Source organism: Gallus gallus, chromosome 9 (genome assembly GCF_016699485.2).
Source record: "Gallus gallus isolate bGalGal1 chromosome 9, bGalGal1.mat.broiler.GRCg7b, whole genome shotgun sequence".
NCBI classification, from domain to species: domain Eukaryota; kingdom Metazoa; phylum Chordata; class Aves; order Galliformes; family Phasianidae; genus Gallus; species Gallus gallus.
This window is the reverse complement of record NC_052540.1, coordinates 280,399-296,042: the sequence shown is the minus strand read 5'-3', so window position 1 is coordinate 296,042 and position 15,644 is coordinate 280,399. Positions and strand designations below refer to the sequence as shown.

At 45.5% G+C, this 15,644-nt stretch overlaps 1 protein-coding gene across 5 annotated transcripts in view; it reads right to left on the bottom strand.

The window, feature by feature from the left end:
- Nucleotides 1-15,644, bottom strand: part of PCCB (propionyl-CoA carboxylase beta subunit) — a 40,397-nt gene that overhangs the window by 16,364 nt on the left and 8,389 nt on the right. For 2 of the 5 annotated variants that reach the window (XM_001231793.7, XM_025153526.3), the window contains exons 1-5: nt 11,658-11,821; nt 10,295-10,414; nt 8,073-8,141; nt 6,193-6,249; nt 3,292-3,405 (exon numbers count right to left, since the gene is read on the bottom strand). In XM_001231793.7, coding sequence (XP_001231794.2) covers nt 3,292-3,405; nt 6,193-6,249; nt 8,073-8,141; nt 10,295-10,414; nt 11,658-11,816 — 519 coding nt within the window. In that variant the 5' untranslated portion in view covers nt 11,817-11,821. Of the gene's footprint in view, nt 1-3,291; nt 3,406-6,192; nt 6,250-8,072; nt 8,142-8,557; nt 9,233-10,294; nt 10,415-11,657; nt 11,822-15,644 lie in introns of those variants that run through there. The other 3 variants (XM_040706003.2, XM_046898696.1, XM_046898695.1) reach the window with 2 other exon arrangements.

Genomic DNA, 15,644 nt, shown 5'->3' with positions numbered 1-15,644 from the left:
TGCAACAGAAAACACAAAGACATCCAGTCTTAATGACAGAAGTAAATTAAGTGTGTTTACTTCCCAAAACTGAACTGCCACCACATTCATCTCCTTTAATTAGAGAGAATGAGACATCACACCTCACACTGAAAACAAACCCACTGCACGATGCTGAAAGGAAGTGTCTAAGCAAGGAATTTACTTGTCATGTTTTCCAAGTGGCAATAAATTTGATCTCTCTGTGCATTGCTGCCAGACTGCTTTGAAGGAAGAAAGTCCCCAGGGATCAGAAACTCAGCATACAGCAGTGGTCAGCAGCAGCACCAGGAATGCTGCATCTGTGCAAACCAAAGATGAATGATTTGCAGCATTAACTGGAACTCAGCAATACACTTCAAGCATCAGTGAACCTATTGTTTCTGCACCTCACAGTTCTCTGAAATACTGAAACTTAGTAGAAAAGGAGGCCCACACAAGGCATTTCCAAACAAGACTGTCAGTTTCTGATAGCTACACGTGGAGCCTCACACCTTGTTTTAGTCCCCTGTACAAGTCTGACAAACTGGGACACATTGGAAGATGCCCCCACAACAGTCAGAGGACTGGAGCAGTCAGCAGGAGGCTGTGGGAATGGGAGCTGCTGAGCACAGAGAAGAGAAGCCAGAGGGAGAGCTTGCTGCTACCTGCAGATGTGCCAAGGGACTCCTGTGGAAAAGCGTGATACTCTCCTGGGAAACGCACAAGGACAGGATGAGAACCAAGTGGTACAAATCACAGAAAGAGATAACAAAAAAACATCACCTTGAAAATAGTTCAGCAAGGCTGCCAAGTGTCTGTCCCTAGAGACATTCATAACACGGCTAGATGAGATGAAGAAACCTGGCTTATTGTTAAAATTAGCCCTGGTTTGAGCAAAACGTTGGTCTGTACACTCCCAGATGACTCCCTGGACTGGAATTATTCTGTAATTCTATTCTAAATCAGTAAAGCTGATAGTTGATCACGGTCAGCCATTTATTAACACAACAGAAAAACAAGATATACCACATGGTTGTGAGAAAGAAAGAACTGAAAGCACGCTGAACTTTGTCCTTTGGGTTAACGGCACAAACGTCAGCTAGTACTGCAGTGACTCAACTGGCTGCCAGTATGTTAAAAACCACCAACCAAAAAGCCAGAAATGCACACAAAACTAAAGCAAAAAGAAAAGTGTCAGCAAGACAACCAATGATCCTTGGAATCCTTCCGTCACTTGTTTTCAAAATGGTTCTAAGAGATGTTTATGATTATTATTTTTCCTTTTGGCTTCTACAATGGAGTGACAGCTTTGGTGGATGGGAGAAGGGCGGTGGGTGTCATCTACCTGGACTTCTGCAAGGCCTTTGACATGGTCCCTCACCACATCCTTCTCTCTAAATTGGAGACATATGGATTTGATGGATGGACTGTTCCATCCATCAAAGTGGATTAGGAATTGGCTGGCTGGACGCAGCCAAAGGGTTGTTATCAATGCGTCTGTGTCAGGGTGGAGGTGGTCACAAGCAGTGTCCCTCAGGAGCCGGTCTTGGGACCAGCACTCTCTAACATCTTATCAACGACACAGACAATGGCATCGAGCGCACCCTCAGCAAGTTTGCGGATGACACCAAGCTGAGCAGTGCAGTCGATACGTTGGAAGGAAGGGAAACCATCCAGAGGGACCTGGACAGGCTGGAGAAGTGGGCCCATGAGAACCTAATGAAGTTCAATAAGGCCAAGTGCAGGGTGCTGCACTTGGGTCGCGGCAATCCCAGGTACTTAAAGTGGGGGAAGATCTCCTTGATAGAAGCCCTTTGGAGAAGGGCTTGGGGGTTCTGGTAGATGAGAAGCTGGACTTGAGCCAGCAGCACGCGCTTGCAGCCCGGAAGGCCAACTGTGTTCTGGGCTGCATTAAAAAAAGAGGTGGCCAGCAGGGAGAGGGAGGTGATTGTGCCCCTCTACTCAGCTCTTGTGAGGCCCCATCAGCAGTACTGAGTCCAGGCCTGGGGCCCCCAGTACAGGAAGGACGTGGAACTCTTGGAGCAGGTCCAGAGGAGGGCCACTAAGATGATCAGAGGGCTGGAGCACCTCTCCTATGAGGAAAGGTTGAGGGAACTGGGCTTGTTTAGCTCGAAGAAGACCTCACTGCTGCCTTCCAGTACTTGAAGGGAGCATATAAACAGGAGGGGGAATGGCTGTTTACAAGGGTGGATAGTGATAGGACAAGGGGGAATGGTTTTAAACTGGGACAGGGGAGGTTTAGGTTGGATATTAGGAAGAAGTTTTTCATCCAGAGGGTGGTGACGCACTGAACAGGTTGTCCAAGGAGGCTGTGGATGCCCCATCCCTGTAGGTATTCAAGGCCAGGCTGGATGTGGCTCTGGGCAGCATGGTCTGCTGGTTGGCAACCCTGTACATAGCAGGGGGTTGGAATGAGATTATCATCGTGGTCCTTTTCAACCCAGGCCATTCTATGATTCTATCATTTATAAGAAATGGTATTTCTCATTCCTACAGAAAGTACAGTCATATCTGTGTTCTGTTCACTTCCTTTAAAACTATGCATTTTGGGAGGCATATAAAATAATGCCATTTTAGTGGGGAAAAAAAAAAAAGGATCAATAGCATGTGTAGTAGCCACAAAGATACTGAGTAACATAGAACTGTCACCAGTCCAATCAGTCCTGCATGTCCTCAAGTGGTAACATTATTAACAAGTTCCATTGTATTTGGAGCTGTTCTTTCCACAGAAGCCTCCTACTTGCATTTTTTTTTTCCCTCCCCTCATTGACCTACCACCTTGATAGAACACCTGGTGCTTCTGATGCAGGTTCTCAAGTTATTCTCAAGTACAGGGTGATGGGTTTACTTTTTCTGCTGCAGAAAAGTTTCACCATTTATCAGCCCTACAGAAAGGAAGCCTGCACTATGAAATTCTTAACAGGTCTGTATTTCAGAGCAGCCACAGGGACAGCTAGTGGTGGATCACAGCCACCAGTCACCTAACAAAACACTCCAAAGCACAGCATGCCCACTTGTCTCAGACAAATGCACAAACATTTTGAAAGAAGTTACATCCCAACACACACAAGCTGTAATTCAGTGTGAATCAACATTATTCGCTAAAGTAACTAAAAATATTTATAGATTTTTTCTAATTAAGTAAATTGCCTACTTTCCTATTCTTCTGACAAAGCCCACATTATAGTGCAGCTCCTACAGAGCTTTTCATCAGATCACAGTGTTGGACAACATTCAGCATTACCGTTGCTTAACCAGCAGGCTACTCACCAAAAAGATGTCTGCATAGCCAGCCAGCGACTCCACCCCCTCCTGAATGCGGGCTCCTCCTGAGTCATTCAGCCCAATGACCGGTGCTCCAACCATGGCAGCCTGATCCATGACCTGGTGATGAATACAGACACTTATTTACCCACCTAGCCAAGCTACAACACCAGGGCAGCCCTTCCCTATCAAACTGTACATCCCCCAGAAAAACAATCACGTGACAGACTTTGAACTGCTTATATAGCACTTCACATCTCCTTTTCTTGCATCAATTACCATAGTCACTAACTGCTTACTGACATACTGCATTTCACTCCGTAGGAATTGGAGAGACCAATAAAATGGGAAAGGCGTTACTACAAAGGTGTGATGGCAGAAGGAGCAGTACAATAAAAAGGTGCTATAAAAGAAAGGAAGAAGATTGCTTACCCATATCAGAAGATTCTAGGTTTGCAGGAGAAAGCTTCACCAAGGAGGGATCTCCAACCAGAGACCCTTCCCAATGGGAGTCAGCCCTTCAATGAGGTCTAAGAGAGGTGCAGCCAGGCCCCACCCCTTCTGGTCACAGCTGAATTGCCTTCACCTGTGCTCCCAGGGCTGACCAGGTCCTTTCCCCAGGTGTTCAATCAGTGCTTCAGGCCAGGACTCAACAGTTCCCATACAGACTCACTCAGACTGGAGGCTAAAAGGCACACGTCTAACCCCTCTCGTGTCCTTTATCTGCCTTACCAGCTGTGCACCTCCATACCCACACTGTACCACTGAACCCTTTGCTACATAAGAAAGTATATATGAAAGAGTGACATAAGAAGAGGAGTTTGGCATTTTTCTAACGTTACAGCACTGGTATATTGTAGTAAGATCTGCTTTGGTTCTTCATTTTCCTGCAGAACTACACATGGTCTGTCAATCTCTAACTTGATGTTCTTTCCTGCCCTTGCAATCATTTTTACCCAATCATATCCAATCTTTAATTTCTTAAGGTTTCTAAATCTTCAGCCCTGTCTTTCAAAGTGCTCACAGCATCAACAATAGAAAGCAGGCTTTCTATTGCCTAGAAAAACAGAAAGGACATTATGACAGTCAAATCAATATACGCTAGCAGTACCAAAATTCCAGCCTGAACATGGATTGGTGATAACTGTCTCTGTGTAGCTCTCAGCTGGCATCACTCCTACTTGCAGTCACTGCATGTAAAATAGGGATCCTTCAAACTTTGTGCCTGGATGTTCATTTAATAGTTGGATCACCACTGTGCCAGACATGGAGAATGATTCTGCAATTAAATACAGTCCTGCATTTTAAAAGCATCTGTGTGGGCTGCAAGCAGAGGCCCCATGAGCAGCCTTGTTTGCTTACAGGGATGTTACACACGGCGTGATCAAATGTCTTATTAGAAACCAGATGACATTTATTGCCTTCCCAGAAAGCCTGTTATCCTACCAGGTCAGTGAAACAAGTTTACTGACACAGTGCTATTTCCCAAACACTTAGATATGGATTCATTATTTACTTAGAAGATTCTTCCAGATACTGAAATTCTTCACATCAGTATACACATTTAGACTGCTCATATTTGATACTTTTTTTTTTTTTTTTGCCATACCAGTACATACAGCTCTTCTGAAAAAAGAGTATGTAATCTGTTGCCCAGACCTACCTACCCTGCAAGATGCCAAATACCCTAACTCCAGGAAAAAAAATCCACGTGCAGAACAATGACAGCCAAAGAGAAAAGTCCTGTTGAGGGGCAGCAACTTCATTTCCATGTCCCATGATATTTCACACGCCTCAAGCAATTAATAGGGCCTGCAGGAGCCAAGACTGTCTTCCAGAACAGATTTCTCCTTCCCAAAACTCAGCTCAATAAAAGAAGTGAGACAGATACCACACCATGCAGCTCTCCACTGCCCGAGCTACAGCCTCACAGACTGAGCAACTGATGCATACAGAGTCTTCAAAGTTCGGAGCCGATCACTGGTACTGATGGCAAACACAGTATCAATTAGGAAGGACTCACCTCTTCCAGTTCTGCTACCACTCCCTGCTGTTTCAGAAGTAGCAGGTCACAAAAAACACAGCAGAAGGCATCCCAGTACCATCACATTACTCCCATCACAAAGAAACATTTCAAAGCTCTGGTGTAAAACAATAATACAAACACCTTTGCTGATATCAAGAGCTGGTAAAGCCAAGTAGTTATTACTCAGCCCAAAGCCTACGTGCCTTCTAGTTTTATATCTCCTCACTGCATAGGAGGGCCAAAAAATAGTTATTTCCAGTAGGAGAAAAGGCCTTGAGCTCTGTACACCTTGCTTCCAGTTCCAGAGCAAAAAAAAATCTGGAAGTTTTCATCAGCCCGTGCCACTGAATACTCATGTATGAAACAGCTGTTGCCCTCCACACCACTGGGATTCCAACGCCAGTTTTTTCAATGAGACAGGAGGGCAAATGAGGACAAACAGCCACACGTGTCTGTTAACAGAAGGTCAGTATCAAGGTGACCGCTAAATTGTTGTCTGTCTTCAGATTGTTTACTCGTTAATACATTTCCACATAACATAACTTCCAAGTCATTCCATATTTCTCCCGCAGACAACAGCTAGTTAATTCATGCTCGTATATGTACGTCTCTCTGGTCTTTTGCAACACACCAGAAAAATCAATTTAAAGCATACGTTACTTACAACAGCTTGAAGAGCTCCCAGAGGGCCTCTCACTGCTCAGCTGTGCTCCCACCCCTTACCAAATTGTAAGGACACAGACATTCTGAGACAATGAGCAACATCCACCATAGCCCACTAAAGACACTCACAAAGCATTTCCTCCAAAATTATTAGCACAACAGATTGGAAAAAGGAAACTAGCAATTTTTTGTTGCTGTTTTCTACTGTGAAATATTACCTTGCAGATCTTCTGGGCGTGAGCTCCAGATAAACTACCTCCAAATACAGTAAAATCCTGGAAACAAAACAAATTCTGAGATTATGGAAAGAATCGTTTCAATAACAACAGCCAAACGAATCCCAATAACTGACCTTGATGAAAAATGTGTCAAGTAAACAGTATAATCCTGCAGTGCTCTACATTTAGTGCACTGCTCCAAGGCAACCTGACTCTGTACAGCAGCCTGCAGATCAATCTTGGTCAATCCAACCTTGTTTACAATTAAAAATTATTCTATGCATTTGCCAGTAGATTCTACGTTCAAATCACAAACTCACTGTGTCTCATCTGCTTTTATTATTCTTCAAATAAACAGTCTTTTTCTACAAATCTACGTTACTCTTTCAGAGATGTTACCAATACTGGAGTGGACTGGAGTAAGCCTCAGAAACGTCACTGTAAGTAGACTCCCACTGCAAAGGGCGGCAGTGAGATAAATCTGCAGACAGGCAGAAATCACAAATGAAAACATGCCACTGTTCTACATTTATGAGTTATGCTCCAAGAGTTTATTATTCTTTGATGAGCGCTGCAGCAACACCACCAGCCAAAATGGACAGCTGGTGCTACCTCTGGGACTGTGCTGTGAGATTCTGGAAGAGCAACAAGGAGCCCTGGGGCTGATCCAGAAGGGAAGAGGGATGGTGATGCCTGGCACGCAGGGTCAACTTCTGGTCAGCTTCACTGATGTATTCCCTCTGAGTTCTACTCTGAAAGAAACCCTGAAAACTCAGCTGGCAGAGAACACCATGACCAGTAGTTGAAGCAAAAAGGAAGTAACAACTCAAGTGGCAGCTGAATTTGGAGATGCACAAAGTCTTTTTAAAAAATAATTTTGTATAAATTGCACATGATGAGGGGACACGTTGAAACCCTTTCAATATAAGAACTGCCCTCTACCTTGTGTTATTTGAACTAAGAACCTGTTCAGCTCCTCTCTGACGTTCAAGCCCATATAGCAAGAGTGCCCTCACCTGGGAGAACGACATATCCAAGACTAAACAGGCACGGTGCATGCCTCAGTGAAAAACAAGATGGCAACAACCACTCTGGCCATGGAAGCAACTTGAACAAAGGCTATTTGGTAGCTCAGTACAGACAGGCAGATATTAGCAACTTATAAGAAAGCTCTTCTTCCACTGTGTTAAGACTCATCCAAGACAAATTCCACCTATGGTGTTTCTTCTAAAATACTTTTAATATAAAACGTGCATTTTATCTATTTATATGCTATCTATCAGTCTCTTTGACTAACCAGATCGCTCAAACCTGAAAAACAGTTCAGGATTGCTCGGGTGCCCTTTACCATGAATTCAACCCAATGCAATTCCAGTTGGTATCTCCAGCAGGCAGCCCCACATTCGCAGCTTCCAAGTGGGAAGGTGGTTCCCAGGGCTCACAAAGCACTCTACTGACATTTGCAGGATTGCCTGTGGCTGCAGGAGTCCAGTCACTCACCTCCAACTGCAGGGACAGCCAGAGTTCTCAGTACTTGAAACACAGTGCGCTCAGAGATATCTCCATTAATTTATTCCTTATTTACCAAATAAGGTAAATTTACGAAATAAGTGCTGCATTCATCACTTACTTCATCTCAACCTTACCTACAACTGCAACAGTCATTAAAAAAAAAAAAAATGGTTTGGGAAAGATTTCTTTTGTCTCTTCATGTCTCAAAGTGCACTACTTTCTCTCACAGGATGTTATGTTTATCTTATGTTTAATGGCCAGAAGTAATGTACAATAGGTACATTACTACATGGTCACAGTAAAATACAGTGTATTGATTTCAAAGGATAAGCTCATGCTATTTACAAAAACAGATAGCAGAAACATACCTGACTGAAAACATAAGCCAGTCTACCATTAATCCGTCCACGGCCAGTCACCACACTGTCTCCAGGGTACTATAATAGAAAAAAAATTAAAAATAATTATACGTATCAATATCTCAAAATAGCAACGATGTCCATTAAAAAGCACTGAGTACAAGGTCAAGGTAAAGACCAGCGCTGTGGAAGGACTGGTCTTTATTTTTGCAGTGGAGGCTCCATAAAGACTCTCTTCAGCACTGGAAAAAGAATACTGCAGGTAATATCACATAAAAGTTACATATGAATCTAAAGATTTATGAGTTTTGCATTTTCCCCTCAAATTTCAGCATGTCTAGAGTTAAGGCAAATCATGTCCTCAGAGACAAGATGTACATTTTATTAGAATCAGATGTTTTTAAAAGAACAGGCACCATACATAAATCTTTCTTGAGAAAGGTCATAGAATACAGAATCCAAAACACTTCAGCTTGACCTGTCCCATTTTTTACCCTGTAAGTAAGAGAAAAGATGGAAGAAGAGATACAGCATGTGAATCCTAAAGTTTCAAAACAGCAGAGGAACTGAGCTGCCATAAAGGAATTCCAAGCATGCCAGTGCTTTTTGCTGTCTAGGAGGAAAAAAAACAAATTAAAAAAACCACTCTTCTCCACACTAAGGCCCATTTATACCCATTGCAACCTGTTCACAGGGAGGTCACATCTTTTGGGGACATTTCTCAAGCTGCACAGACAGCACTGCTACCACCTCCTGGCATGCAGTAAAGCATTAAACACCTCTCCAGCTCCAGCCACCATACTGCAAAGATGGCTCCTAACAGTCCATACAGTGTCCTGGACAGAGTACAGGTTTCACCTTACCTTTGGAAACTTCCAGGAACCCAGAAAAATTCAATGCTAAACTAATATTTCAGCTCACTGCCCAGCAATTAGGTCATGTGTTGTGAAACTTCGCTCTGTAAACACGATCTGCAGCTCACTGAAAGGTGAATTCTGAAGGACAAGGCAAACTTTAACCCAGCTGTCATTCTCAGGACTTCACTGCTCCTTTTATCTTCAGGAACAGCACTTTGTTAACAGCACTGTGGGGTATAGCATTGCGAACTATGATGAAAAGCAACACAGGAGTTAATTCAGTTTCCTGGGGGAACAAAGTAAGAAGTTACCTATAGAAGAAAAGACATTTTCTTCTACACTCAGTGAGTGCCATCCTTCCAGCATTGAGTCCTGTCAGCCACCTGGCCACTGGAAATGAGAAGAGCCCTTCTGCTGGCCTCCCACACCCCAGCTTCTCAGGGTGGAAACCCAGTGAGCCCTCCCTCACCCACAGCACGCAGTTTGGCAACTGGAAGGACTGCAAAATGATCAGCTAGTTTAATAACTGTGGAAACTGAAACTGCAGTCACTGCACTCCGCATGTGGCAGTGACATACCCAACACAGCTTCCTACTACATTCCAAATCACTGTAACCTACAGGAAGGTTCACCCTCAATAGGCTCATCTGCACTAGTCACCTACACAGCGTGCTGTTCACCAGTCACTTCTGCAGGACACTGCAACAGAATACTCTTTGCAGGTATTAATTTATCACCAGGCATCAATGTCACTGTGAGAGACCTTGGGGAGCCACAGATTTTTCCTCTACATAATGCACATCATGTACCTTATTGGTTTAGGATATATGACTGCACATCAAGAGCTGCGTAAGTGAGGCAGATTGCACCTTCCCAGCAAACCAGCATAGCTGCTTGAATGTGCAGACACAGCAAGTTTTCAGGCCCTAAAGGATTGATGACTGCAGTTTGGCAAGCATACGTATAGATCCGACTTATTTCAGCCTATGGCTCTAATGATAACTGTAGAGAGGCAGAAGTATCTGCATTTGCATAATATACATTACACATGCAAATACAGATGTATTTGTGCATATAAAATGGATTTGCATTGTACATATCTCTGACTTAACAGACAAATGTAAGACAGCAGACAAGGAAGTACCTGAAAGAAACAGGTAATCTTCTAAAACAACAACAAAAAAATCAAATTTAAACAATGTAAAAATAAACCACACAAACTGTTACATGGAAATTATGAGCAACAAAAGCAAATTCTCAAACACTTTCCAAACCCAAAACAAACTGCGTGCAAACAGAGGAACCTACCTTCAACCACGTGGCTGGCTAAACAGCAGAGGACAAAGAAACAAGAGTTATGTGAAATAAAAATACCTTATTCTTACTGGAGTCCATCCCAAAGTCAGAACATCTGTGTTCCACAAACATGTCATATTCATCAAAGCTGTCGGGGTCCAGCAACAGAAGAATCCGCTCCCTTGCTGTCAGCTTCCCCTGAAACGGAGCACGCTGCAGTCAGCACAGCTACTGGGCAGCCCTGACTCTGCCAGACACCACGGGGTGCAGTTTAATGAAACGCTCCCTCAGCAGATGTACTGTTTGCCCCACTAATTGCATACCCCCCAAGCTGGAAGTACAGCCAGTGATGAGCCTCAAGAGCAAACACAACGCAAGGAGACTCTGAAAAGAAGGCTGGCTATTGGAGCAGCACTCCCACAAGATCAGAGAAAACGGTCTCTCTTTTCAACAAGATGTGATGGCACCTCAGCTGTTTTTGCTTACACATTTGAATGCTGCTATGCTGTTAAGGCTTTTGGTTCTGTTCTTGAAAGTGGAGCCCTTGCACAGCCAAGCCAGCCCCTACCAGCAGTGCAGGGCATTCTGTGGGATCTGAGTGTAGTGAGGGAAAGGGAAGGGCTGCACACAGCCTGCAGGGAACCTCTGCCAGCGCTCTGCTGCTTCTGCTGGACACCAGAGCAGAAAGGGCCAAGAACGGAGCACATGGGCAGCTCTGCACGCCTTTCCTTGGCGCTGATCATGTCAGAAAGTAACCGGTGTCTGAACCGCTCACTTCTCAGCCCAGCCTTACACAGAGGTTTATCTCCAGACCAGGTGATTGCCCGCCGGCAGCGCAGGGATCTCACTACGGCCGCGGCTGTGCGCCGAATGCCCTCCTTCTGGGGCCTGCGCCTCAACGCGGCGTTATCGCACAGCTGAGGCTCCGTGTGGAACCAAGGGGTGAAAAAGTGCTCAGAGACAAAGGAACGCAGGACAGCACAGCGTAAGCGGTGTTTTTCATCTCCGTCAGACGCCGCGCGTGACGCTCGAGGCGCCCAGGTGAGCAAAACTGTGCGAGGTGTCCCGCCGGGCGCCCCGAACTCTTCAGGCGCCGTTCTGAGCAAGACGGAATGGCGGAGGTTGGGGAAGCCCTCGGAGCTCAACCGCAGCCCGTCCCCCCCCCCCGCGAGCCGCTACTCCCATGCCGGGTCCGCGCTGCCCGCTCCGCCCGAGCGCTCGGTGCAGCTCAGAGGCGCGCGCTGCAGCCCGCCAGAGCACCAGGCTGACTTCGTTCCACCCTCGGTAGCGGGCGGCGCGAGCCCGAACGTCGCCTCAGGGAAGCGGCCCCGCGAAGAGCCGAGCGGCGAACACCGGCCCTGAGGGCGCTGTGGGCCCCGTCACGGAGCCTGGCGGCGGGGAGCGGCGGACCGGAGCTCTCCTCCCGCCGCCCGCGCCTCACCCGCCTGTGCTGCGCGTCGATGCGGCTCTGCCCGCCGCCCAGCAGCGCGGCGCGCCGCTTCTCCTCGATGCGCTGCGGCACGGAGCCCCCCGAGGCGGCGCGGCGTCCCCACGGGGCGGCCCGGCACAGCGCAGCCCGCAGCACGCACAGCGCCGCCATGTCGCGAGGCGGTGGCGGCCAGTGCGCCTGCGCGCGGCGTCCGGGAACAGGAGCGGCCCGTCTCGTGCACGCCGGGGCTGCTGCTGCTGCGGGCGGCTCTGGCGTGCAGACCGGGCTGTGTGCGCACCTCAGCTGCTGCCCACCGGACAGTCCGCCGTCAGGTGGCGGGAGCCGGGAGCTGAACCGGTGTGCATCGCGTTCTGTGTCGTGCTGTGCAAACAGAGCAAGGTGAGCACGGCCCTGGGGACGCCACACACATTGAGAAGAATGGCCAAGAATAGAAATCCTTGGATTGCACAGCGTGTACTGTCATAAAACAATTCACATTGGAAGAGCACTCCAGAATATCTATACCGAGAACATGTACCCGTCAAACCCTCAAACTGTTACCCAAAGGAGAAGGGAAGGCTCTGGGGAGACCTCACTGCTGTCTTCCAGTACTTGAAGGGAGCGTATAAACAAGAGGGGGAATGGCTGTTTACAAGGGTGGATAGTGATAGGACAAGGGGGAATGGTTTTAAACTGGGGCAGGGGAGGTTTAGGTTGGATATTAAGAAGAAGTTTTTCACCCAGAGGGTGGTGACTCACTGAACAGGTTGCCCAAGGAGGCTGTGGATGCCCCATCCCTGGAGGCATTCAAGGCCAGGCTGGATGTGGCTCTGGGCAGCCTGGTCTGCTGGTTGGTGACCCTGCACATAGCAGGGGGTTGGAACTGGATGAGCATTGTGGTCCTTTTCAACCCAGGCCGTTCTATGAGTCTGTGATTCTATCTATGATGATGATTATTTATCATCATTCTCTGCAAGAACATCAGCTCAACACATGCAGCAAATAAGCCGAGTTTGTTCTGATTATTAAATTGGTCCCCTGAAATGTAATTTGGTGATAGGGGTGAAAGGATCTTGAGGCCAAATCCAGCTGCAAGAGGGCTCTGCACCACGAGAAAACAGCCTCCTGCTATTCCGTGTCTCTGTTCAGGCAAGCACAGTGATTTGTGTATGTTTTTTGTAACTAGAAGTAGTAAATAAAACCCAGCTCCACCATCAGTTTGTAGCCCCATAAGAAACAACACAAAGTCACAAATATTGGTTATTAACTCAGAGTAACAGGTGTGTAAGAAGTAAATACTTATTCGTGGGGAAGGATGTACAGCAGCACTCTCAATAAACCTAAATGAAGCCATGAAATATACACAGAGCTGGGCCAGTATTTCTACATTAGCAGTTTGGCTCAGAATTAGCTTGAATATTTAGTGCTAATCCCAGAACATCTCTACATGCTATGCTCTACATGCACTGTTCCAAACCGGAGTGTAGGGAAAGTCCTGTTCCAAGAAAAGTCTGCACTCCTGAAGGCCAGGTGCTGAGCCAGCTCATAGCAGGGAGAAGCTGGGGCTTCACAGAGATCGGCAGACCTCAGACAAGATAGAAACCCAAAACGAGATTTACAAACAGTACAGCCAGAAGTGACCGCTGTGATCAGTGTCAGATACGCTGTACGACACAAGATTGTCTCCACTGTATGTTTTATCACTATCAAATACTGCTATTACATTGTTTAAAACCAAGAACTTGATATTCTTTTTCAGATGTGGTAAAATAATGAGTCTGTCTGGGTTTTTCAGAGATTCTGTTAAAAGACCTCAGAGTAAAGATAAAGTGTTCGTCAGGGAGTAACTACAACGTCTCTATTGAAATAGCCAGTTGTAGTCTTCCACGTTCAAAAACAAGAGGAAGCAGCAAGGGCATTAGCAACCCAGCTGTCAGCAGGCAGAGGACTTTATGCTAAATCCAAAAGGTCAGGAATGTGTTGGTCGAAGAAAAGCTGCACCGAGGGCATATGGATCTAAGAAGTTACCTTTAGGAGTAATATGTATTTGGCTGAAATTAAAGCAGTCAGGACAAGGAGTAAAACCAGGGTTTTCCAGCAGTTTTTCTGTCCTATTTGCAACCAAGAACCAAAGGAAAGAGGTCAGAATGTCCCTGCTTTAATATTAATAACAACTACCAAGTTAAAAAACAATCTTGCATGAGCTTCTATAGGGCTTTTCAACACCACAGCTCAGTGACTAGCTGGGAGGATGACCAAAGAGGAAGGGAGCAGAAGTGCAGGATTTGTGCAGCCGTTAGACAGATCTTTCATTTCACAATCCTGCTATGTGATTTGGAAAGGGTGACCATCCCAAACTGGCTAGCACACGTAAGACCTAAACAAGGATAAAGGGGCACCTTGTCCGAATTGAGAGAAGAGCTGAGATTTTTCTGGCGTTCACAGAAAACAAGAACTCTGAGCCTAAAGTAGCAACAGCTGATTTGGGATTTGAGGTACTGTGTTTACCAGAGGAGAGCAGAGAACTTGTCTTCCTTTGTTTGGAAACACCATTAAAAAAGGAAACTGCTTCAGTGAGGAGATTGACAGCTGCGAGTTCCGTGAGTACTGTTCTGCATCTAATATGTATGTTGGAAATCTGCTTTGTGACATTTTTCAAAGATGTGTAAACAGATTTATTTTTTACATCAGCCACAATATACTGTCTACACATAGAGCTCATTTGAATACCATGTGAAGAATAACCAAAAAGGATACTGATGCCAAATTAGATAGAACATTTATTAGGCCAGGCATGCACACATACCTGGAGAGAGGAGACTGCAGTTCTATCCAGTCACCTGGTTTCAGATCTGTGGAGTGCTGTGCGAGCAGTCATCCACCACAGGAGAAAAGTTGTGCTGGATAATAAATGCTGGGGAACACGTCCTACAAATTCAGTCTGTGAAAATTCCTTCTAACACGTCACCCAGGTGAACTTAATGAGTTGTGGGTGACGGGTTTGGAGACAACAGGTACAATCCGTAGCAATAACAGGTGGTCTGTGGTGAGATCATTGGAACCTTAAAATTACTGGGGAATATTTCTTCTCAAGTTCTGGTGAGTCTAAACCAGGAATAGATTCCTGTTTGTTTACTAGGTGTTAAAAAAGAAGAAGTAACAATGGTTGCAAATATTCTTATAAAAGCATTGAGTGTTGCATATCTCAATGTTCAACAACTGAATAAAAAGCTTTCTGGCTTAGAACAGGGAATTCCTCTGTACCAGCAAAGGTACAAAGAGTACTGCACTGCTCCAGGTCCTGAGCTCATAACATAAATGCTCTTTTTAGGCTACTTGCAAGTACAGACACAAATGGAAAAAGCAGGGATTGGCTTCCTCATAAATGAATGTGTACTTGAAAGAAAGGGGCACCACAGCACATCCTGTGGTTTAGAGAAATAAGATGTCCCTAGACATGGCATCATACATATGAACTTCTCAAAGCAAAGGTAGAAATTCCTAGAGAGAGATCTTGAGGTTAGAGTAGTAAGTCACTGGAATGCCCCTTGGAACATATGACCACCCTGGAATAACATATGAGAATGGTTTTGAAAGCAGGAGGAGAAAATGGTTACTATGAGAAAGTCTACCATTCATTGATGAATGTAGGATGAGGTGAAAACAATGGAATATCTTCAGTTCGTTCTGATTGCTTTTGGACAAAATGCAATCTTAGTCTTTCTTAGAAGCTGCGAGGAGATTTGCCATTGTTTGTTTCTTACACAGTTACTGCGATTCAGTATTTATTACTGTTTGCTTTGGTTTATTCATGAATAATATCAGCTCAGAAAACACAAGCACCCTTACGTTAGACTGTGACTATTACAATCACTGCAGTCTTGTCTGCTCTTCATGATGTCTAGAATGACACAGATGGAAACAGCAAACAAGCAAGCAAGTTTGCCATTGGTCTCCTGTTTTTCTGAAATAAACCCATTGCTGCATACCCAGGCTTTC